Below are 26,306 nucleotides of genomic sequence, written 5' to 3' on the forward strand. Positions count from 1 at the left end.
GTAAACATTCACAGTGCAGGTGGAAAAAGTATGTGAACCCTTGGATTTAATAACTGGTTGAACCTCCTTTGGCAGCAATAACTTCAACCAAACGTTTCCTGTAGTTGCAGATCAGACGTGCATAACAGTCAGGAGTAATTCTTGACCATTTCTCTTTACAGAACTGTTTCAGTTGAGCAATATTCTTGGGATGTCTGATGTGAATCGCTTTCTTGAGGTCATGCCACAGCATCTCAATCAGGTTGAGGTCAGGACTCTGACAGGGCCACTCCAGAAGGCGTATTTTCTTCTGTTTAAGCCATTCTGTTGTTGATTTACTTCTATGCTTTGGGTCGTTGTTCTGTTGCAACACCCATCTTCTGTTGAGTTTCAGCTGGTGGACAGATGGGTTTTAAAGGGGTTGTAAAGGAATTTTTTTTTTCATAATAAGCATCCTTTCGTTTTTTTACATTTGCTTATTGCCGACGACTATAGTTACTAGCAGTAATCATTGTGTTCTATTGGCTGGGAAGGCTCCCTGCGCACCCCTGCTGGCAGAACACAATAGCGTTACGGGAGGAAGTTCCCCATCAACATTGACTTTGATGGGGAAATCAAGTAAAGAAAATGGAATCATCTATGCCACTGCCCTAAAATAAAAGGCTATAGTTGGCATAATCTGAAAGTTCGAAAGCCTTCACAGATACAGTGTATATACTGCTATTGGTGCTGATCAATTTGAAACAATGCTGGAATGCTGCACACAGGTTATTGGTCCCCTCTGACAAAAAGATGTGCGAACACCTTAAAAGTACCGTGAAGGTAAATCATTTTGTCTGTTATTGCTAAGAACTGAATGAGCTCAGATTCATTATTGTAGGCAAAAAGTGAAGTCCTACTTTTCCCCTCAAGAAAGTAATCCATCTTGAAGAGTGATTCCCAATGTAATTAAAAATCAATTTATGGACTGCATTTGAAAATGAAAGCAAATATTTAGACTTGACAGGCAATGCATGTTTTTATTACACCCTTTCACTTTTTTTTATCTGAGGTTTAGTATATTGACCTAAAAGGCAAATATCCGCGCTTAGGAAACACTAGTTGGAAATATGTAACAATACTATGATTCAAACATTCCAGAAAAAATAAAATAAAATAAAATTGTAGTTAGACTGCAGCCCCCCCAAAAAATGTGATCCCCTAGAGGATACAGAGATAATGGGCAGTGGTGTGGGGGTGGTGGCGCTGTCTAAGTGGAGGCTGATATTACCCAGGGGTAGTATGAACAAACTATATGGACTTCAGAATCAATGTGTGTCCTGAATATAGTGCCTCTTACAGTATGTGATGTGCCAGTGGAAAAATAACTTAGGTGTGGCTAAGACCACATGCTCTAGTGTACAAATAAGTATATAACGTTGAACAAAGGTATTAATACTAAAAAGTGATAGCATACAGCACGAATGCCAAAAAATGTGTCCAAAAAAGTAAAAAAATCCACAAAATCCAAAAAAGTGTCTATAAGTTCAAAGAAGAATATATATAAAATTATATATATATAAAAACACACCAATCCGGGTGTGAACCGGTATAAATAATATAAATAAGTAAACAGCAGTCCAGAGTGATAATGGTGACAATGTGACTTTCCAAGTAGGTAGGTGATCACAATATGCAGTGGTGCAGTGATGCGAAGTGGGTCCGGTGCTCCCCCTCCTGGGTCCCTACTCACCAGAGGCCCTCACCCCTGCAGGGGTAAAGTGCATAAAGGATATCCCACCGGCTCGGGTCCTCGCTCTCCTATTAGGTCCTACGGTCCAGCTGGTACCAAACAGATCCTGGGTGACCGGATTCCTCCAAGGGATGAAAAAAAAGGTCTCATAGAGTAGTGGGTTCAGGTTCCAGTGGGTAAGTTTTATTGGTACAGCCAAAGGCTTATACTAAAACAATGTATACAAATGTATATATACACAAAAATAAAAATAAAAATATATATATGTATAAAAATGGATTAAAAAATAAAATAAAAACTGGGGCCAAATAGAATGCTTGTGGATACAAGCAGACAGTTGGCTATATAATGACAAGCTTCCCAGCACAGCACAAACTCCACAAAAGAGAACCAGCGTGGGAACGGCGTGCGTTCCACCAGGTGAACAGCTGGTTAGTCCAGGAAGTGCGTGCGGGCGTGCGTGTATCCGCTTTACGCACGTTTCGTTCTCTTACGTCTTCTGAAGCGGGTACACGCATACCGCTACTGATGGTTAATATAGCCAGCGTCACCATGGAAAGCCCTCCCACTTAGCGGCGTTCACCAATCATAATATTGATGGGGAATCCCTTCCGATCGGGTCATTTTAACAAGAGTCCCTGGGTGAGTATAATCGTAATTTCCATGGTGTGCATAGGCTAAAACAGACATAGCATAATATTCCCTACGGTAACAATTTCTTTGGTATATACAAGTTTATACGGACATGACATAACATTTCTTACGGTGACATCTCGGTTTAACTATATGGCTTGAATCAGCACTGGGTTCATTTTCTTCTATCCTATGCGATACCAGTGTGTGACAAGATTAAGGTATGTATATATATATATGTGTGAACAGATCAGATCTGTGTTGATAAACTACAAATCATGAAATTAATCTGGACAGATACAGTAATGCATATAAGCTCTATGGACTATAGGTGTGCCTAATGCAGGTGATTCCTAGTGCACAGGTCATAATACTTGAGGAGGAGTGCAAACAGAGGGGAACATATGTTTCAGAGTAAGGGTTTCAAATTGAGATACATAGTATAAAGATATTGCTCCAATCAGAGTGAGCACCCCAGGGGTAAGAGGGAGGTTGATCTGGAGGTGGAAGTCTAGGTACAAACAATGATATACCTTTGGACATAGATATAGGGGGTAACGTAACCCGTATCTAGAATAGAAAACAAGAAGTGAAATATAGGATTCGTAGCATTAGCATCATAAGGTGGATTATATGAATGAAAGGGTATGACCATTAAACATCAAACAGGGATGATGCCTACCTTACAAGGAAACAAAAGCCTATCAGGGGTGTGGTATGACAAAGCTTCCCAGGTACCAGACCCCAGCAGATGACATATTGGAGAAGAGTTCCTAGAGTTGAATACTGTTAATGGTCCCCATAGTTGGAAAGTAAGCAACAGGGGCACTCTATAGCCTTATATACCCTGGGTGGGTCGTCATGAGAACCCTTGGACTAAGGGTTGGCAAGGAAACAATTAAGGTCGATGTCCTTGTTCAACCCGTGGGGTGCAAGCGAACCCAAACGGTAGATCCAACTGGTCTCATTTTGGGATATTGCAGTGGTCTTGTTTCCTCCCCTCCAATCATCCTTTATGGTATCAATACCATAGAAGATCAGGCCAGTAGGGTCTTGGTGGTGGAACTCTTTGAAATGGCGTGAGAGATGGTGTTTGGGAAAACCTGCTTTAATCCTATTGATGTGTTCCCGGATTCTTATCTTCAAGGGTCGTGTGGTTCTACCCACATATTGCAGGTGGCATGGGCACTCGATGACATAAGTCACGTGTGTTGTGTCACAGGAGATGAGTTCTTTGATCTTGTATTCTTTAAAGTCATTTCTGGATTTGAAACTCATCTTTCTTCTCGGTTGTTTTTTGCTGACCCTGCAGCCTAAGCATCTCTGACATTTGAAGAATCCCTTCAGGTCAGGGCAGATGTTGACCTGTTTGGGTGGATCTACCACATTGTGCACCAAGTGGTGACGAAGGGAGGGGGCACGTCTGTAGATGAAGCTAGGTTTTTTGCCCAGGACTTTGGTAAGGGCATGATCTTCCTGTAGGATTGGCCAATACTTTTTTACTATATGCTCGAAGTCTTTGTATTGGGAGTTGAAGCCGGTAATAAAGGCTACATCACCTTTATTATTTTTATTCTTTTTATTAACTGACAGCATGTTATTCCTGTCCATGTTTGTCACTTCATCTTTTAATTTCAATAGGTTTGCCTCTTTATATCCTTTTTCTTTAAACCAGTCAATGATTATATCAGCTTGTGCTTGAAATTCAATAACAGAACTGCAATTCCTCCGAAGTCGCATCAGTTGCCCTTTTGGTATATTGGCTTTCCACCTAGGGTGATGACAACTGGTGGATGGGATGTATCCGTTGCGGTCGGTGGTTTTAAAGTGGGTTCTTGTGTGTAATACTGAGCCCTCCTTGTAGATCTGTAGATCAAGGTAATCTATGCATTCTGTACTACAATTGCCAGTAAAGGTGAGGCCATATCTGTTGGTATTCAAATTAGATAGAAAAGCCTTACACCAACATACTAGTCTAAAACAAGCACAGATTAACTTTATTGTTGAAGGGCTCAAGATGGCCATGGAGTGTAACTATTTTTGGTACCGGAACCATTACTATGTCCAAACTAGGGGGGTAGCGATGGGGGCCCGTTATGCCCCCAGCGTTGCCAACCTATTGATGGACAGTTGGGAGGAAGAATATGTTTATAGTCGTAATATCCCTCAGATTAAACTGTACAGGCGTTACATTGACGACCTTATCATCCTTTGGGATGGCACAAATGACAGCTTCCAGGCATTTCTATCTAATTTGAATACCAACAGATATGGCCTCACCTTTACTGGCAATTGTAGTACAGAATGCATAGATTACCTTGATCTACAGATCTACAAGGAGGGCTCAGTATTACACACAAGAACCCACTTTAAAACCACCGACCGCAACGGATACATCCCATCCACCAGTTGTCATCACCCTAGGTGGAAAGCCAATATACCAAAAGGGCAACTGATGCGACTTCGGAGGAATTGCAGTTCTGTTATTGAATTTCAAGCACAAGCTGATATAATCATTGACTGGTTTAAAGAAAAAGGATATAAAGAGGCAAACCTATTGAAATTAAAAGATGAAGTGACAAACATGGACAGGAATAACATGCTGTCAGTTAATAAAAAGAATAAAAATAATAAAGGTGATGTAGCCTTTATTACCGGCTTCAACTCCCAATACAAAGACTTCGAGCATATAGTAAAAAAGTATTGGCCAATCCTACAGGAAGATCATGCCCTTACCAAAGTCCTGGGCAAAAAACCTAGCTTCATCTACAGACGTGCCCCCTCCCTTCGTCACCACTTGGTGCACAATGTGGTAGATCCACCCAAACAGGTCAACATCTGCCCTGACCTGAAGGGATTCTTCAAATGTCAGAGATGCTTAGGCTGCAGGGTCAGCAAAAAACAACCGAGAAGAAAGATGAGTTTCAAATCCAGAAATGACTTTAAAGAATACAAGATCAAAGAACTCATCTCCTGTGACACAACACACGTGACTTATGTCATCGAGTGCCCATGCCACCTGCAATATGTGGGTAGAACCACACGACCCTTGAAGATAAGAATCCGGGAACACATCAATAGGATTAAAGCAGGTTTTCCCAAACACCATCTCTCACGCCATTTCAAAGAGTTCCACCACCAAGACCCTACTGGCCTGATCTTCTATGGTATTGATACCATAAAGGATGATTGGAGGGGAGGAAACAAGACCACTGCAATATCCCAAAATGAGACCAGTTGGATCTACCGTTTGGGTTCGCTTGCACCCCACGGGTTGAACAAGGACATCGACCTTAATTGTTTCCTTGCCAACCCTTAGTCCAAGGGTTCTCATGACGACCCACCCAGGGTATATAAGGCTATAGAGTGCCCCTGTTGCTTACTTTCCAACTATGGGGACCATTAACAGTATTCAACTCTAGGAACTCTTCTCCAATATGTCATCTGCTGGGGTCTGGTACCTGGGAAGCTTTGTCATACCACACCCCTGATAGGCTTTTGTTTCCTTGTAAGGTAGGCATCATCCCTGTTTGATGTTTAATGGTCATACCCTTTCATTCATATAATCCACCTTATGATGCTAATGCTACGAATCCTATATTTCACTTCTTGTTTTCTATTTTAGATACGGGTTACGTTACCCCCTATATCTATGTCCAAAGGTATATCATTGTTTGTACCTAGACTTCCACCTCCAGATCAACCTCCCTCTTACCCCTGGGGTGCTCACTCTGATTGGAGCAATATCTTTATACTATGTATCTCAATTTGAAACCCTTACTCTGAAACATATGTTCCCCTCTGTTTGCACTCCTCCTCAAGTATTATGACCTGTGCACTAGGAATCACCTGCATTAGGCACACCTATAGTCCATAGAGCTTATATGCATTACTGTATCTGTCCAGATTAATTTCATGATTTGTAGTTTATCAACACAGATCTGATCTGTTCACACATATATATATATACATACCTTAATCTTGTCACACACTGGTATCGCATAGGATAGAAGAAAATGAACCCAGTGCTGATTCAAGCCATATAGTTAAACCGAGATGTCACCGTAAGAAATGTTATGTCATGTCCGTATAAACTTGTATATACCAAAGAAATTGTTACCGTAGGGAATATTATGCTATGTCTGTTTTAGCCTATGCACACCATGGAAATTACGATTATACTCACCCAGGGACTCTTGTTAAAATGACCCGATCGGAAGGGATTCCCCATCAATATTATGATTGGTGAACGCCGCTAAGTGGGAGGGCTTTCCATGGTGACGCTGGCTATATTAACCATCAGTAGCGGTATGCGTGTACCCGCTTCAGAAGACGTAAGAGAACGAAACGTGCGTAAAGCGGATACACGCACGCCCGCACGCACTTCCTGGACTAACCAGCTGTTCACCTGGTGGAACGCACGCCGTTCCCACGCTGGTTCTCTTTTGTGGAGTTTGTGCTGTGCTGGGAAGCTTGTCATTATATAGCCAACTGTCTGCTTGTATCCACAAGCATTCTATTTGGCCCCAGTTTTTATTTTATTTTTTAATCCATTTTTATACATATATATATTTTTATTTTTATTTTTGTGTATATATACATTTGTATACATTGTTTTAGTATAAGCCTTTGGCTGTACCAATAAAACTTACCCACTGGAACCTGAACCCACTACTCTATGAGACCTTTTTTTTCATCCCTTGGAGGAATCCGGTCACCCAGGATCTGTTTGGTACCAGCTGGACCGTAGGACCTAATAGGAGAGCGAGGACCCGAGCCGGTGGGATATCCTTTATGCACTTTACCCCTGCAGGGGTGAGGGCCTCTGGTGAGTAGGGACCCAGGAGGGGGAGCACCGGACCCACTTCGCATCACTGCACCACTGCATATTGTGATCACCTACCTACTTGGAAAGTCACATTGTCACCATTATCACTCTGGACTGCTGTTTACTTATTTATATTATTTATACCGGTTCACACCCGGATTGGTGTGTTTTTATATATATATAATTTTATATATATTCTTCTTTGAACTTATAGACACTTTTTTGGATTTTGTGGATTTTTTTACTTTTTTGGACACATTTTTTGGCATTCGTGCTGTATGCTATCACTTTTTAGTATTAATACCTTTGTTCAACGTTATATACTTATTTGTACACTAGAGCATGTGGTCTTAGCCACACCTAAGTTATTTTTCCACTGGCACATCACATACTGTAAGAGGCACTATATTCAGGACACACATTGATTCTGAAGTCCATATAGTTTGTTCATACTACCCCTGGGTAATATCAGCCTCCACTTAGACAGCGCCACCACCCCCACACCACTGCCCATTAGTATATTGACCCCCCTGGCGGTATTCCCGAGTCTGGCTCGGGGTAAGATTTCAGGACCAAAACGGTATCCCCGAGCCAGACTCGGGATCGCCTCGCAGTGTCCACAGGCATGGTTTACTTAACTTGTCCCTAGATCCTGCGATGCATCCCCGCTGTGTGAACGAGCGGCATCCTCGCTCGATATACACAGTGCCTGTGTGCCGCCGATCTCCGTTCCGTGAGACGTTACGACGCACGGGGGCGGAGAATGGCGCCAAATTCAAAAAAGTAAATACAATACATACAGTAATCTTACAGATTACAGTACTGTGTGTAAAAAAATTAGGGCTGCAATGGATCACAGGTGACCCCCTTCGGATCGGCACACACTGTGATCCGCGGCTCCGGAGCTAGGCCGAAGCAGCGGCCTTTCCTAATGTTATGGCCGCGGCTCTGAAGCTAGGCGGAAGCCGCAGCCTTTCCCAACGTTATGGCTTCGGCTTCGGCCTACCTCCGGAGCCGTGGCCATAACGTTAGGAAAGGCCGCGGCTTCGGCCTAGCTCCGGAGCCGCGGCAATAACATTAGGTAAGGCCGCGGTTTTGGCCTAGCTCCGGAGCCACGGCCATCTTGGTACACCCGGCAGCGCCCCTCCTCCTCTGTTTACACCCACAGAGGAGGAGGAGCCCGCACTCGTGGCCGTGGGACACACCACTGAAAGTGACTCTGTACTACCTGAGGGGGGGTTGTCTTGCCTGAGAGGGGGGGGGTTGTCTTGCCTGAGAGGGGGGGGGTTGTCTTGCCTGAGAGGGGGGGGGTTGTCTTGCCTGAGAGGGGGGGTTGTCTTGCCTGAGAGGGGGGGGTTGTCTTGCCTGAGAGGGGGGGGGTTGTCTTGCCTGAGAGGGGGGGGGTTGTCTTGCCTGAGCGGGGGGGGGGGGCTGTCTTGCCTGAGGTATGTGGATATTACAGTGGGGGGGGGGGGGGAGAGATGTGGATATTACAGTGGGGGGGGGGAGAGATGTGGATATTACAGTGGGGGAGAATTATTTTTTTTGCCGATCCGAAAAATGATCCGATCTGTGACTCCTGATCCGAGGAACGATCCGAACCGTGAGTTTTTTGATCCGTTGCACCCCTATAAAAAATACACACACCCTTTGTCCCTAGTGGTCTGTCCAGTGCCCTACATGTTCTTTTGTATAATAAAAACTGTTCTTTCTGCCTGCAAACTCGGGTATGTCCATGGCAACCAAAAGTGTCCCTTTATGTCAAAAGTGGTTTTAGAGCAGCTAGAAAACAGCGATAATTATAATCACTTGCAGAATTGAGCGGTAGCGATTTGTGGAAAAATTATAGTAATGATGGCGACAATTCTGCAATTGAGCAAATTTCAGTGTTTTTGATTTTATTACATTATTGAATAATTTTTATTATAATATTATTTGTTATAATTATTTATAGTTATTTATTATATTATAATTTATGATTTTGTTTTTCAAACTTTATCATACCCGAGATGTCTACTAGACTCTTGTTTGGACAGATTTAAGTGAGTTATTCCTAAGAATTACAGGCCTACAATGTAAAACGCCAAATTTCCTTGCAAAATAATAGTATAGCTTTCAGCACCTAAAATCTGAAATAATTATACTGCCAAGGAGGTTAATGTTGAAATAAAGATGGTATGCTGAAGTACATAGCAGTGATAAAATTAACCCTCCAAGATTAAAAATGTCTAACTTTTTAAGTGGAACGTCAGTACTTTTTTCATCTTTCAATCAATTACATTTTCTGCCCTTGTTGTTTAACTTTGTTTGGTAAAAAATAAAAAATTCTGCCCGTAAATACCTTGTACAGCCCACTTCCTGTTTTTTGTCTGGTAAAAAGCCTAGGCTTATGACATCATGCATAGCTCTCTCTCTCATGAGAGTTTGCCAGGAAGGGAAGGGGGGGGGGGGAAATGTGTCATAAGAGGGCCAATGAGAGCTGCAGAGCTAAGGTGTGTGTGTGTGTGTGTGTGTGTGTGTGTGTGTATAAATCCAGGAAGTGAGCAGGCTGCAGCTTCAGCTGCCCAATGTTAAAATGGATGCAGCCAGACTCCGTGGAGGGAGATTTCTGTAGCATATTTGGCAAGTACAGAATCCCAGTATATATAAAATGCAAAGTGGTTGGAGGGAAGCCTCAGAATGGCGAAGATGTTTTTTTTTTTACAAATTTATGTATGCAGACTGCAGTTTCTCTTTAATGTGTTAAGAAACCCAGAACCGGCATTCACTATATCTGGTCTCCCACAGTACAGAGAACATGGAAATGCAATTATTTTAGTAATAATAAGCTGATAAATACCTTTTCTCATCAGCAGTATATAGCAGCCTTGTGACTTCTATCAGTTCCAAGTAAACCTTGTAGGAGAAGTTTTCATCATCGCCTGATCCTCTGTCTGGACAATGCTAATTGGCCCTGTGCTGATCACATGCACCCTCCCAAGGAAAAAAACATTCTCTGGCAATACACACCAAACTGAGCATGTGCAGCCATTCCCCTGGCTCTGTAAATTTCAGGTTATTTTATGGAGACAGTGGAAAAAGAGGAGGGTCAGAGAAGACGTGATCAAACAGCCTTTACACACAATGCAAAGGATTAACACCTTAGGTTCCACAGTGAGTATAACAAGCATGCTTTACTGCATATACAGAGAGATTTTATGTTGTGGGTTTAGTAACACTTAAATACCCATCAAAATCCCACTTTAATATGGAGCTTATAAACATGTCCTTATTGGGGACAGTACAATCGCAACCAGGATACTTGAAAGCTATGCCAGTACTGCAAATTTAAACACTGCAGTTAATCCATGCTACTCTAGGGTATGTGGTAGTTGGGAAAAGTGAATGCATCTTGTTTGATGCATACAATTATTTCTCATGTGTGATAAGAGCAATAAAGTAAGAGCCGGGTTATCAACAAACTGTTTTGCAGCTTTTATGCAGATTGGGTTGTTGCATTCATAATTAATGTACATGTATAATTGTATACTCCATTATTAATATGGATAAGTGCCAGTGTTTTGAACAGCTCTTTGTTAAATAGTCAGTTTGCACTGAAATGCAAGTACAGAAGATCATTTATGACAGATTGTAAGTTCATGTGAAAGTTTTTACATGCATAATGCACATGCAACAATGTTAGACACCTAAAAGGTATTCTAAAACCTCTACACGCCAAACTAAAATACTTGATTGTCTAGAGCCCAGGATATGCAGCAATTAACGCTTTGATAATTGGCTTGTTTTTCTAGGAATCCATTTATGCTGTAGAAAGAAGTCTAGTATTTTAATGTGACCACAACTTGAAGAGACTTTTTAGGCCATAACTTTATAAAACCATTGTAGTAAAAAATATCTGACTAGTTTTACAGTAAGTTGTCAAGTGTGAATTCACCTAAAGCTTCAGCCGTGTGTATAATCTCTAAGGCTTTCACACTGGGACGGGGGCCATTTTTAGTGGCACTTTACTTGTAATAGCTGCACTTTTCGGCCATTAGAGGGGGACTTTTAACCACCGCTAGCAGCCCAATTAAGGGTTAAAAGTGCCGGTGCCAAAGCGCTTTGCAGGCGCTTCGACAGCGGTGCCCGTTGATGGCAGGGACGGTGGAGAAGCACACTGCTCCTCCACAGCCCGAAAGATGCTACTAGCAGGACTTTTCCTAACTTTATGCAAGCGCAACGCCCCTGTGTGAAAGCTCCCTAAACGCCCCGGCCCATTTAAATTAATGAGAAGCGCAAAACACGGAAAGTGCTGCTAAAATGACTAATCAAAGAATGATACATGCGTAGTTGTCAGCTAACATGCTTTTTCTTCAGCAATGGAGTCTTGCGTGGTGAGCGTGCATACAGGCCTTGGCAGTTGAGTGCATTACTTGTTTTCTTTGAAACAATTGTACCTGCTAACTCCCAGGTCTTTCTGAAGATGTCCACAAGTGGTCCTCGACTCTTGGACATCTCTTCTGATAATTATTTTCACTCCTCTGTCAGAAATTTTGCAGGCAGCACCTGGTGGTGGCCGTTTTTTGGTGAACTGATTTTCTTTCCACTTCTGGATTATGGTCCCAAAAGTGCTCACCGGGACATTCAGAAATCTTTCTGTAACCAATGCCACCAGTATGTTTTGCAACAATTAGGTGAAACAAAAATGACATATTCCTTTAAATTTCGTACCTGAGGGGTGTCTATAGTATGCCTGTAAAGAAGCACATGTCCCCCGTGTTTAGAACGGTCCCTGCACAAGCTGACATTTCTAAAGGAAAAAAAGGTAATTTAAAACTACTCGTGGCTATAATGAATTGTCAGGTCCCGGATATACAGATAAGTCATTGAAAAAAACATCATAGGTCATCCCACTGTCCATTACCAGGCCCCTTTGGGTCTGGTATGAATAATAAGGGGAACCCTGCGCCAAATTAAAACAATGGCGTTGGGGTCCCCCTTAACATCCATACCAGACCAAAATAAAAAATAGCGTGAGGTTCCACCCGAAAATCCATACCAGACCCTTATCCCGACACGTAACCTGGCAGGCTGCAGGAAAAGTGGGGACGAGAGAGCGCCCCCCCCTCCTGAACTGTACCAGGCCACATGCCCTTAGCATGGGGCGGATGTCCCCATGTTAATGGGGACAAGGGCCTCATCCCCACAAACCCCCCCCCCCCCCCCATACACAGACCCCCCAACCACTGGTCAAGGGTTATCGGAATCTGGATGCCCCCTTTAACAAAGGAGACCCCCAGATCTCAGCCCCCCTATGTGAATTGGTAATGGGATACATTGTACCCCTACCATTTCACCCAAACAAGTGACAAAAATGGTAACAAAAAACACACACACACACACACACACACACACACACACACACACACACACACACACAGTTTGGGAAACCCCAATGCATCAGAGAGGGCGGGTCACCCATGACGCCACAGAGAAACCGCCGGAAACCCCCATTGCGTCAGAGGGGGCGGAGTCACCTGTGACTCCCCATGGCGAAACCCTCTGTTGCCTCAGAGGGGGCAGGATCACCCGGCCACTTCACGGGTGGCCCCGCCCTTGGTTATTTAAGAGCTGTCACGGCGGGTCTCGCGTCATTTGGCAGGCGTCTACCATGAAGGCAGAATCGATTGCGGCGGCGTGTAACGTCAGGTCATGGAAGGATTACATCACTGGAATTTTCTTTTCTTTTTTATTAAAGGACTTGTCCCAATCTGTGTGTGTGTGTGTGTTTTTTTACCATTTTTGTAATTTTTTTGGGTGAAATGGTAGGGGGGGCCGGGATCTGGGGGTCCACTTTGTTAAACGGGGCTTCCAGATTCCGATAAGCCCCCACCAGCAGCCCCCACAACCATCAGGCAAGGGTCGTGGGGATGAAGCCCTTGTCCCCATCAACATGGGGACACGCTCCCCATGTTGAGGACATGTTGCCTGGTATGGTTCAGGATGGGGGTGTTCTCTCGTCCCCCCTCTTTTCCTGCAGCCTGCCAGGTTGCGTGCTCGGATAAGGGTCTGGTTTGATTTTTCATGTTAATCTCCCATAGACTTTTAAAGGGTGTTCCGTGGCTTTCGAATTTGCAGTGAACACCCCAAATTGTTCGCTATTCGGCGAACACCCGATGTTCGAGTTGAAATTGCGCTTGATTTGGAACATTGTGCTCATCCCTAACAACCAGAGCTACAATGGAATGGTTTGGATCAAAGCATATTCATGTGTTCGAATAGTCCAGCCAAAGTCCAGACCTAAATTCAATTGTCAATCTGTGGCAAGACTTAATTTTGAATGATTTTGTATTGCAGCAGTATGGGTTGCTTTTTATACTGAATGTTCCATTGCTGCATGCAGTATTTTTCTTACTGAATATAAAATGTGTGCACGTTATTGCTCATTCGTATTTGCTTTTGTTGATGAACAAATGATGGCCTCAATGTCAAAACGTATGCTGCCTAATTTATTTTTTATTTTTTTGGCATATTTAATTACTGCAAAGTATTTCTGGATTGCAGAGAAATTTGGTTCTGGCTCACTCTTGAAGCTATTTTAACTTTCATGCAGAAATGATCGATGACAAAAAGCCACTGGCCTGCGGGCTTACTTGCCTATATAAATTGGCATTTTAGCTAAGTAAATGCTCTCGGCCAATTTAACTTTCCTCCATTTACATTTTGTTTTTAACCACAGCTGCTGTTATATAAATATGTTACGAAGGTCATATGATTAAAAAGAATGGGGACTGAAGCATAGTCATATACCATAATGGAACCTATGGGCCCTTTTTATCTTTAAAGTGATATTAAAGTCTTGTTTTTTATTTAAAAGAAATAACATTTCATACTTGCCTTGGGGTGCCACAAAAAAACTGTGAGAATTGAGTCAATCTCACAAAATATTCTCTTGGGAATATAAACTGGGGAGTTTGCTAATATATATAAAAATGTAGGATAAAGGACAATTTTAAATGGGTTCACTCGAGCCACATTATATGAAAAATAGATGGTTGGGGGACATTCCGGATCTTCAGAAAATGGCAGTAATTAACTCGCACTCTAGTACAGTTATCTCAGCCAACATGTCTGTTTCATATGTGTGAGAAAACCCACCCCTGTCTGCCATGAATGTGAACAGTGGGATTTCCTACATATGTTATAGAATTGTAATATGATTCAACCCCTTCTGGTCACAATTTACAGCAATTATCGCAGGTGTAATGTATGCTGTCCTAAGTGGTGTTGTCTTGGTATATTTAAGAAGCTGGAGGTCACCGCTGTAACCAAACGCTTTCCTGTCCTCTTTTACTATGGAATTAAAGTTATTGTTCTACACTGGACCCATAGAGAGGTCCTGCATATTAGGTTATGAAAAAAGCACATTAAAGCGGTCCTCCACCCTAAAGTGGAGTCCCGCTGATCGGAACCCTCCCCCCCTCCGGTGTCACATTTGACACCTTTCAGGGGGGAGGGGGGTGCAGACACCTGTCTAAAGACAGGTATTTGCACCCACTTCCGGCCACACGCTACGGGCGAAAGACGGGCATTCCGTCACATCCCGTCTGTCGCCCGTTGTGTGCTGGGAACACTCGGCTCCCAGCACACAGCGTGTGAGCCAATCGGCGGGCGCAGCGCGACTCGCGCATGCGCCGTAGGGAACCGGGCAGTGAAGCCGCAGCGCTTCACTTCCTGGTTCCCTCACCGTGGATGGAGGGGGGAGCAGCAGGGTGACGAGCGATCGGCTCATCCTCTGCTGCGATCACCGCTGGACTCCAGGACAGGTAAGTGTCCTTATATTAAAAGTCAGCAGCTGCAGTATTTGTAGCTGCTAGCTTTTAATATATTGTTTTAGTGGCACATCCGCTTTAATCAGGTCCTTCCACTTTATAAAGTAACATGTTAAGGCATGGGGATGTCCTCAAAAGTTTCATAAGGTATCAGACCCATTGTTTGACACTCGGGATACTAGCGAGACTATGCTGTGCTTGATTTCAGACCCCATTAAGAGTAGTGATGATCCCTGGACCTTGACACTTCTGAGCACACTTTATTCTGTATGATTTGCTAGGTGACAAAGTGTATAAGCTAGGGATGCACCAATGCCATTTTTTAACAGAGTATGAGTATCAATACTTTTTTGCAGGTACTCGCCGATACCGATTTCTGATACCTATTGCCTAGGAAGAGGGGTGGTCTGGGAGATGGCGGGGTTGTTGTTTTGGAGTTTGGTGACGGCAGGGTGGGGAGGGGTAAGTGAGGGAAATGTAGTTGAGGGTGGCGTGAAATAGGGATTGTGGGGTGGGAGCATTGGGATGGAAAAGGCTGGGGAGAAGAGGATGGGTATAGGAGAGTTATTGGGAGACATGAGGGCAGAGGTGACAGCTGGTAGAGGGAAGGAGGAGGCAACAGGCAGAAGTGACTGAGTGACTGCAGGCATGGTACAGGAGACAGCCAAAGACTGCAGTCATGATACAGGGAGAGAGCCAGAGACTGCAGACATGGTACAGGAGGCAGCCAGAGACTGCAGGCATGGTACGGGGAGAGAGCCAGAGACTGCAGGCATGGTACGGGGAGAGAGCCAGCGACTGCAGGCATGATACGGGGAGAGAGCCAGCGACTGCAGGCATGGTACGGGGAGAGAGCCAGAGACTGCAGGCATGGTACGGGGAGAGAGCCAGAGACTGCAGGTATGGTACGGGGAGAGAGCCAGAGACTGCAGGCATGGTACGGGGAGAGAGCCAGAGACTGCAGGCATGGTACGGGGAGAGAGCCAGAGACTGCAGGCATGGTACGGGGAGAGAGCCAGAGACTGCAGGCATGGTACGGGGAGAGAGCCAGAGACTGTTCTATGCCTCTGCATCCAGCCAGGGAAAGCCCAGACTCCAGTGCTCTGTGTGGACGGAAGTCAGCGCTGGAGGAGGGAGGTGTGCAACGAGGAGATGGTGCTTGTGGTCAGGCCTGCACCTTGCGATGCAACTGGGAGCAGGAGGATGTCACTTCCGCTATAGGAGCCTTTTCACGAGTACCGATGCTTGCGAAAATGGCTAGTATCGGCACCGATACCAGTATCAGTGCATCCCTAGTATAAGCTATATTGTCCAAGTAGGATTATACCTGTCTGAGGTTTATACAGGCAGGCGAGGTCCTCTCTCTTTTTTTTTTTTTTTACGCAAAGTTGTCAGTTCATAAGCCATTTATAAAACATCATATGCATAGTTAGAATTGCACCCCAAAACACATTCTGCTACTTCTGAGCATAGGGATACCACATGTGCGGAACTTTTTAACAGCCTAGCCACACAGAGGGGCCCAAAATACAGAGGGCACCTTCAGCCTTTCTAGGGGCATAAATAATGCATCTAATTTCCTGACTACCATTCACATTTTTTGAAGACTTTGGAGAACCAGGACAGTGGGAACACCCATACAAAGACCACATTTTGAAAAGCAAACACCACAAGGTATTTTCTAAGTCTTTTTTTGCCACACGTTTTTGGGAAAATGTGGAATGAATTTTTTTTTTTCACAACATTGTCAATTTAGGAAGATATTTTTCACACGTAGCATGGATATACGTTTAATTAACCTAAAAAACATTATATTACTCCTTCTGAGTATGGTGATATAACACGTGTGAGACTTTCAGTGCCTGGACTGATTGTGTACCACACATTGTTATTTTGTGTATCACAAAAATCAACCAATTGTATCAAAAGCAATATACTGTAATGGACACCTTTTTATATGTTGGTGGTTAGGGAATATAGCTTCTCCTAAAAGCAGTCCTCATTCCTATAAGCCAAGCAAACCTTGTCTACTGGTACGTGGCTGCCCCCAGGAAAGCCATGTTCACTGACCAGGAAGTACAGGAAGCGAAAGAAAGGAAGAATAAAAGGGTTCCTGTGGTTCCAGGAGGGCAGGTGCATGATCAATAAACCGGCAAATCGGGAACACTGATTCTAGTGACACTGTGGCTGGTGTGATGGTGATTGGAGAACTGTGGCTGGCTGCACTATTAGAGTTCTTTAACTTATGAGGCTGGGGGCAGTAAAACCTTGTGGTTGAGCCACAGTTTTACCACCTCTTACCACTGCTCCCTTTAGCTGCAGAGGCAGTAGCTAATGGTATACACCTGCCGTACTGTGATGCTTTGGAAACGGTGAAAGGAATTATACTCCATGTACACCCACCAATCTTGACCCATTTAAGTGCAGAGTCAAAGGGGTTAAAGCAAGTGTGAGGAGGCAATATAATGCCTCCTCACTGTCTGAAGAGCAATTTGAACATGGATGGCTCTTTAGAACATGTGAAGAATTCTTTATGATGGAACAATGACTGCTGTAGTGGTGGTCAGGGACACTAACTGGTGTGGCGGTGATCAGGGACACTAACTGGCTTGGCAGTGATCAAGGGTACTGTAACTGGTGTGGTGGTGATTGGGGTGACTATGACTGGTACGGTGGTGATTAGGAACAAGATGACTGGTATGGCAGTAAATAGGTACACTGTGAGTGTGTTTTTTTTTTTATTTAGTTTATGTGTTTGTTTTACATACTGTCACCAGAGTTAGCACAGTGTCATCGTAGTGACACGGTACTACTCTGGGAAAGTGATCATGATTTTTTTTTTAAATACACTGCTGATTACAGTGATGATCATTGAAAAAGCAATCATTTGAACGGTCATGAATGACATGGTACAGGGCTGATGTGATTTGACCCTGTACAATGTGATCAATCACAGAGATCACGATGGTAAGCAATGCAATCGTGAATGAAAGAAATTCATGAGTTGTTTTACATGTGATCGCTATGATTGGTCACAGCGATCACATGGTACCTGGGCCAATCACAGAGGCCCAGTACCGAGCATCGTTGGGCACTAGCGGGAGGATGTGTCCCACATTTGCTCCCAGAATAACTGGGCACCCTTCCGACCATTTATCTACATTGGCTGGATGGGAAGTAGGTGATACACAGTGCATATGTGCTGTGATGTGAACCCTACCATAAGCGTTGCATCCTTTAAAGAAAGGATTGCTGAAATATTGGAGTTGTGTGAGAATAAATGCTTCCTGATGATAAACACTACAAAGACACAACAATTGGGTTATTTGATAAATATTGTATACCTTGAATAGTTGTTTAATAGGTCCGTTTTTGTAAAGAGAAGTTCTCCCCTCTAATAACTTATTTGCTCTCTTTTAGGAGGTACAAAAAGTTCCAAATGTGGTCAGCACTACAATAACTGATGGGGACTACAAACCAACTGACGAGAAGGAGGAACTCGCAGTTGCTGAGGTGGGCTGGATGACATCTGTAAAAGATTGGGCTGGTGTGATGATCTCAGCTCAGACCTTGACGGGTCGAGTGCTGGTAAGTGTCCTTTGTTTGATTTGAATCATCCAATATGTTAACTAAAAAATATACTAATACTGCAGTGCAGAAATGCTAAAACATGTCCTTTTGAAGCGGTTGTGACCTATAAGCAGAACAATGACAAGGACTCTCTTTAATGGCAGACCATTATAACAACCGTCACACTTGTACAATCTCACGAGTGGGAGCAGATGGCATTGCCTCCGGACCTGAAACTGCATTATTGGGTAGACAGCTTGATAAAGTGTGAACCAGACTTAGAAAATGCATTTCTTATCTTATGTCAAAGATGTCATTGAGCCTTAATGATGAAGTATGGTCAAATTCTTTAAAATTATATGTAATGCAGCATCTCAAGTTACGCACCACGCTGAAATAATTTGCCATTCGATACCCATTAATGTGAAAAAATTACCTGTAGGTCCGCCTTCACTTCCTTTAATAGCGTGAAAATGCTGTAAAACCACAATTTAATTACAGCATTTAGGACCGCATTGTCATTCTTGATTTTACTGTACCCGCTTGGATTACAGGGGGTGTGGTTATGTCATAAGAGGTGTGGTTATTGGTGTAGTCCCCTCTGATTCACAAAACCCTGACTTGTCAATCAACAGCTGACAAGGCCTAGCTCTGCCTGCTGTAATTGCCATTAGAAGCAATTATTAAGGCAGAAGCTCGTCCTTAAATGAATTGTTGCTTTGCACCTCCCGCTGTGGCCAGAGTTCTGTGAGAGCCAGGCAGGCGATCAGGCCAAGGAAGTGATACTTTTTAAATAGAGCTAATTATTATTTTTTTCAAAGAGATTTGCAGATTTTAAGGACAACTGTATTTTGGTTCATGTTGCCATTTAATTCAGCCAATGCGCCGGTTTCCAAAAAACGACTCGTATGCGCTGCCTTAATCAAGATATAGTACTTCCCTCTTTGTGCCCTGTTCCCAACCACCCCAAAGTGATAGCTCTGACAACCTCCAGACAACGAAGAACAATCAGAGTTTTTCTAAAAGCTTTGATCAGAAAGACATACTCTTTGTTGTGTTGTCAGAGCCTCACAAAGGACATTCAAAGGACATCTTGGCTCCTGTTGCCAGGTGGATAAGAGAACTCATTGCAAGAGCTTACATGCTAAAGGACAAAATATCTCCAGCACTCTTGCTCTCTCCACAAGATCAGTGGGTGATTTCTGGGCATTCCAGCATAAAGCCTCTGTTGCCCAGCTTTGCAAGTAAGCCACCTTGGGCCCATTTACCCTATTATTAAGCCTGTTGGCACAATTCAGTTTGCCTGGTTGTTTCCCACCTTTCTTATTCATTGCTTGGGGATGTCCCAGAGTTTATATCCAGCCTGTGTTTTTTACGATTAAGTTAAGAGGAATTTTGACTTGCTTATAAATTTCATATCTTGTATTACAGAAAAGGACCCAGGCCACCCCTCTCACTTTTCCTGTATTATTCTGCATTGCTTGAGACTGGGGTATGGTTATATGGGTACGTCCAGCAAAGCTTTGCCAGTTTACTGTCACCTAAAGATACCAGCCTATAACCCAGGGTCCATGAATATCCAGTCTCTTGCACTGTATGCCAAGATGAGTTAGGGGAAATCTCCCCCACAGGATACAAAGAACAAAACATTGGCATGGGGGTCTCATGATTCCCTACTTCAAAGTGAAAAAACAAAATGGCTATTTTTATAATGTATTCTGTGCTGTGAAAAAATCTGTATCGGCCATTGCTAACGTTCCTCTGAAAATTCTAGTTTTTTAACACCTTTGTTCCAGAATGTATCAAAGTCTTTAGATTATTTTGACAGCCAGTGAATATGCAGACTGACCATAAAGGGAGGAATGTCACCAATAACTTAAAGGGGAGTTGTAATAGATTAGTACTTCAGTGACTCTCTGCCAGACTAAGATTCAATGTAATGGCCCTAAAACCTTCTTATTGGTTCTTGAATATGACTGGCGGCCCCTTTAGGATGCAGTGCCAAATCCAGCTTTACCGTAATAGTAGAGACTTGCAAATAATGTCAGCCGGCTATATTTGTATGCAGTATTTATTGGTAACCTGTGTTTCTGTATTTTTTCATGACATGTCAAATCAAATTGCATGATTGCTTTAGATAAATAAAGGAGATATAAACTTAACATGGAATTCCAAACAAGTATAAAAGTTACCATGATACAAACCTAATGTAATAAATACACAGTGTTGTAAGAGACTTGTCTATCATAACAGAATACAAATTGATAAAGTAGTCAAATTAATAGTATGCTGCTGTAGTATATACAGTGGGGATCGAAAGTTTGAGCACCCCAGGTACAAATTTGTATTAATGTGCATAACGAAGCCAAGGAAAGATGGAAAAATCTCCAAAAGGCATCAAATTACAGATTATACATTCTTATAATATGGCAAAAAAAGTTAGATTTTATTTCCATCATTTACACTTTCAAAATGACAGAAAACAAAAAAATGGCGTCTGCAAAAGTTTGGGCACCCTGCAGAATTTATAGCATGCACTGCCCCCTTTGCAAAGCTGAGACCTGCCAGTGTCATGGATTGTTCTCAATCATCGTCTGGGAAGACCAGGTGATGTCAATCTCAAAGGTTTTAAATGCCCAGACTCATCTGACCTTGCCCCAACAATCGGCACCATGGGTTCTTCTAAGCAGTTGTCTAGAAAACTGAAACTGAAAATAGTTGACGCTCACAAAGCTGGAGAAGGCTATAAGATAGCAAAGCGTTTTCAGATGTCAATATCCTCTGTTCGGAATGTAATTAAGAAATGGCAGTCATCGGGAACAGTGGAAGTTAAAGCAAGATCTGGAAGACCAAGAAAAATATCAGACAGAACAGCTCGCAGGATTGTGAGAAAAGCAATTCAAAACCCACGTTTGACTGCACGATCCCTCCAGAAAGATCTGACAGGCACTGGAGTTGTGGTACACTATTCCACTATAAAGAGATACTTGTACAAATATGGTCTTCATGGAAGAGTCATCAGAAGAAAACCTCTTCTACGTCCTCACCACAAAAATCAGCGTTTGAACTTTGCAAATGAACATATAGACAAGCCTGATGCATTTTGTGGACCGATGAGGTTAAAATAGAACTTTTTTTGCCGGAATGAGCAACGGTACATTTGGAGAAGTAAGGGCACAGAATTTAATGAAAAGAACCTCTGTCCAACTGTTAAGCATGGGGGGTGGATCAATCATGCTTTGGGGTTGTATTGCAGCCAGTGGCACAGGGAACATTTCACAAGTAGAAGGAAAAATGGATTCAATAAAATTTCAGCAAATTTTGGATGGTAACTTGATGCCATCTGTGAAAAAGCTGAAGTTAAAGAGAGGATGGCTTCTACAAATGGATAAAAATGGGGGGAACTAATGCGCAAACCAACCTAACAAGGGCACACAAAACTAAACGTAATAAATGAAATAACAATTAATGTATCTAATAAGCAGCAGCTACGACTAATAGTGCTCACACACTGATAACAGATTACAAATAAGGGGGGTGTAATGGCGCTTGCAATTAATAAAATTAAATAAAACTAAATAATCATAATAACAATACCTGTTGATAAAAAGAAAATAATTTCCAAGAATAATAATACGAACAAATAACAATTTCTAGAGAGTAAATCCACCAAATCCTGTGTGTCTAAATGTGTTCCACTCCAGATGTAATCAAAAAACCGCCCAACATCAATAAAATAATGTGGAGGGTGATGGGAGTGAAGTATTAATAAAAATTACCTATTCGGGTAAACAGACATGCCAATAAAAGCACAGTGTTGATGAGGTGAAAACAATAAAATAATCCTGAAAATATTCAGATAATAGTAGCAATAATATCTTCATAAAACATATATAAATATATGATAATTAAATGTGAATAGGCAAAAAAATCCATAAAGTGCTCCATACACTAAAAGTGCATTGTGCAATAATATGTGAAATACATAGTGAATATAGTCCAATAAACAGGTTTTGTAAGCAAAAATTCCTTAAAAAAGAAATGTTCAACAAAATGCATGGGTGAACGAGACCCAATCCATAAATTTTCTGCAGTGAAGGTGTCCCATAAAATCCAAACCGGGATTAAACATAAAAAGTCTCATAAATAATAAAAAAACGTGTCCAGTGCAAAATAAAACAAATCCAATATTTTAAAAGTGTATAAGTGCTCCACTAATAATCAATTTCCACAAATACTGCTTCAGTGCATGATGATAAACGTGCACACGTGCTTGCAAACACAGACGCCAGGCTTTCCACAGTGTAGATGTAAAGACGAGTATTTCTGCAAGCCCCTTACCTTAAAGAGGCTTGTATTAAGCCTATAGTATTGCTGATAAAAGCGTGGCCCACAGCCAGCCTGCTGTTCCAATCCCACAAAAGAAGGCTCACAGCGATGGCACTCAAACTCTCACCCGGAACTTCCTGTCTGTAACTAAACAAGGATGTTTAGTTACAGACAGGAAGTTCCAACCCCCCCCCCCCCCAATCCTTTTTAGTAAACTGTTCTATAAAGTAGAAAAAAACACATAAATATGCTTAGTGATTCCTCAATGTTGAGGTCCACAAGTTCCATTGCTCTGTTCACAGCATGCCTGAAAATACATCACCATCAGTGGCCTGCTTTGTCTTCTTAGGCCTCTGGACCAGCTCACTGATGACTTCCATGTCATCTGTGCAGAAACCAACAATAAAAAAATTACTTTACCAGGTACATGCATTTTTTTCTTCCTTTTAAGATCTTGCAGATGCACTTTAAGAGCTCCCTAGAAGGCACTGGTGTGGCAGCTGGGAGGCCAGGGCTATGTCACCAGTGACCCAGGAGAAGCAGAAATGAGAATACAACTTAGTAAGTGCCTAAATTATGTCAATTTGCAATGCAAATTTAATGCATTTTCTGCTGAGCATGCAGAACTTGCATCTAAATGGGGATTCAGTGTATTGGGGGGAAAAGGTCTGCTTTAAAGGAATCAGTCAGTTAGCCAATGTATTTGTAGAATTTTTTTATGGCAAGGTCATATACAGTATAGCATACATTTTCACAGTATAAAAGCATAGTCTAAAAAGCAATACTTAATAACGTCATTTACAGTAACACCTCTGTTCCAGAGATAACTTGGACCTTATGCTTCCAGTTTCCCCTTCATCCCTTAGTCTATGACTGGGCAGTTTCTGACTTAAAGGAACCCTGCACTGAGAGTGTATATTGAGGCTGTCATTGTCAGCCTCTTCTTATGCTTTTTGGGGCCCTAACATGGATCAAGCCTATAGATTAGAAGTTCTGACTCTGCTCAAAGTAGTGAAGCTACACAGCCAGGCAGATAGTATTTTTTACAAGAAATGCACCCCCTTTTTTTTCTCTTTGAGCAGGTTTCCATTAACTGGTGTATGCAATGCTCACATTATAACAAATATAATATTTTAACAAGGTATTCTCACATTCGAATGTGTAAAAATATGCAATAACTACGTTATTTCTCTTGAAAGCTTTAATTAAAATCATTATAAGTAATGTATTTTTACATATACTGGTCTCCCAAATCTTTGCATCCTTTAGAGAATGAATTATTGCTATTCTTTTATTGCAATTGTATATAAGAGCTCTGTGGCAAGGTAAAAATAGTGCTGTAAGATGATATCTGAGAATACATTTGTAACCAGTGTTCTTACGAGGTAAAGAATGTCAGCTGAGGAAAAAGTAACAAAAACACATCAATATAAAGTACATTTCACTCCAAGCAAGTTTAAAGTATGCGACGGGTAGATATATTATGTTTGTAAATGGAACATTTCTGGATTAGTTCTGATGTTTAGCAAAAGAATCTTTAACTATCTCTCAATGGCTTTTTCTACTCTGAAAAATCTGTCTTTTTATGGATTTTTGTCAATTTACAAAATGGATATTTGTCAAGGAGTGTTGCATGTTTTTGTTTAGATTTTTTTCAAAACAATATACAGTTTGGCAATTGCCTTGTCAACATGCTACATAAATGCAAAGATTCTGTACACTCTACAATGCAATCTGTACCTTTTTTACCTCACATGTAGTCAAGAAATAGAATGACTTAAATGTACCACAAAGGACCACATTTATACATAGTCCAAATTTTAAATGGTACAACTTGGAGAATTGAAAAATGCTGAGGGATAACATGAAAAGTGGACTAAATCAAAAGGAATAACCCCACAATCCAACAGTAAACCTGAGGTAAATAGAAACATGCCTACTAATCTCAAAGAACATAGATAAGGATGTCTGGTTTAGCGGGTACTGTAAATATCTTAAAAAAAAAAGACTATATTCAGTAAAGGCCTCCTGGTCATTCCACTATGGAGAAGCGAGGAAAAATGGTTAAATTATAGTTTGGGGGGGGGGGGGGTACTGTTTGCAGTGGAGGGAGACGGGTCCTGCAGCCTCCTAAATCATTGCTTTTTAAAAGTTAGCAGATAAAGTGTTTTTAGATGCCGACTCTTAATTTAAAAACAATTATGTTCTTTTGTAATAATTTTTGTTTACCAGTGTCTAAAGCTCCTGAAGGCAGCAGTATAACCTATGTATAAGAATTACTACCTTCCTTGTGTCAGTCAATTGACAATAAAATATTTTTTTCTAAAAAAGCCTAAAAGTGCAAATACATCATAAAAAGTGTTTTTGTGTCATGTGAACTAAAATAAATTTGTTACACAGATAATGAAAGAAAGTTATATGTATTTGTCAACAACTTTTGTTTTAGACCAAAAGATGTTTTGTCATGTCCATATGACAGTTAACAAATTAGTGCACAAATTACAACTGACGTATCCCACATTAGCATTCCAAATGTATACCTTTTAAAATAAGCAGTTGCTGAATAATTAAAATGTACAAACTCAGTGGTGTACCCCAAGGTTCAGTGCTGGGATCGTTACTTTTTAATATATAAATGACATTGGGTCTAGGATCAAAAGTAACATTTCTGTCTTTGCAGATGACACCAAGCTATGCAGTGGAATAACATCCTTACAGGATGTCTCCAATTTGCAAGCTGACCTCAATGCTCTGTCTAATTGGGTGACTGTGGCAGATGAGTTTTAATGTTGATAAATGTAAAGTTATGCACTTGGGGGCTAAGAATATGCATGCATCATACATACTAGGGGGAGTACAACTGGGGGGGATCCGTAGTGGAGAAGGATCTGGGGGTTTTGGTAGATCATAAGCTCAATAGCATGCAATGCCAAGCTGCAGTTTCCAAGGCGAGCAAAGTCCTTTCTTGTATTAAGAGAGGTATGGACTCTAGAGACAGAGATAATTTTGCCCCTGTAGAAATTATTAGTAAGACCTCATCTGGAATATGCAGCTCAATTTTTGGCACCAGTTCTCAAAAAGAATATCAGGGAACTGGAGAAAATGCAGAGAAGGGCAACCAAACTGATAAGAGGCATGGAGGAACTCGGCTATGAGAAAGATTAGCGGACCTGAATCCATTCACTCTTGAGAAGAGAGGAGATTAAGAGGGGATATGATCAACATGTACAAATATATAAGGGGTGCATATAGTGTACTTGGTATTGAGTTATTCACTTTATGGTCAACACAGAGGACAAGGGGGCACTCTTTACGTCTAGAGGAAAAGAGATTGCATCTCCAAATACGGAAAGGTTTCTTCACAGTAAGAGCTGTGGAAATGTGGAATAGACTCCCTCCAGAGGTGGTTCTGGCCAGCTCAGTA

General features: G+C 42.0%; 1 protein-coding gene across 19 annotated transcripts in view; it reads left to right on the forward strand.

The window, feature by feature from the left end:
* Positions 1-26,306, forward strand: part of KCNMA1 (potassium calcium-activated channel subfamily M alpha 1) — an 856,444-nt gene that overhangs the window by 178,416 nt on the left and 651,722 nt on the right. For all 19 annotated transcript variants that reach the window (XM_040320626.1, XM_040320627.1, XM_040320632.1 and 16 more), the window contains exon 2: positions 18,404-18,571. In XM_040320626.1, the coding sequence (XP_040176560.1) occupies positions 18,404-18,571 (168 nt within the window). The remainder of the gene's footprint in view (positions 1-18,403; positions 18,572-26,306) is intronic.

This window comes from Rana temporaria, chromosome 8 (genome assembly GCF_905171775.1).
Source record: "Rana temporaria chromosome 8, aRanTem1.1, whole genome shotgun sequence".
NCBI classification, from domain to species: Eukaryota; Metazoa; Chordata; class Amphibia; order Anura; family Ranidae; genus Rana; species Rana temporaria.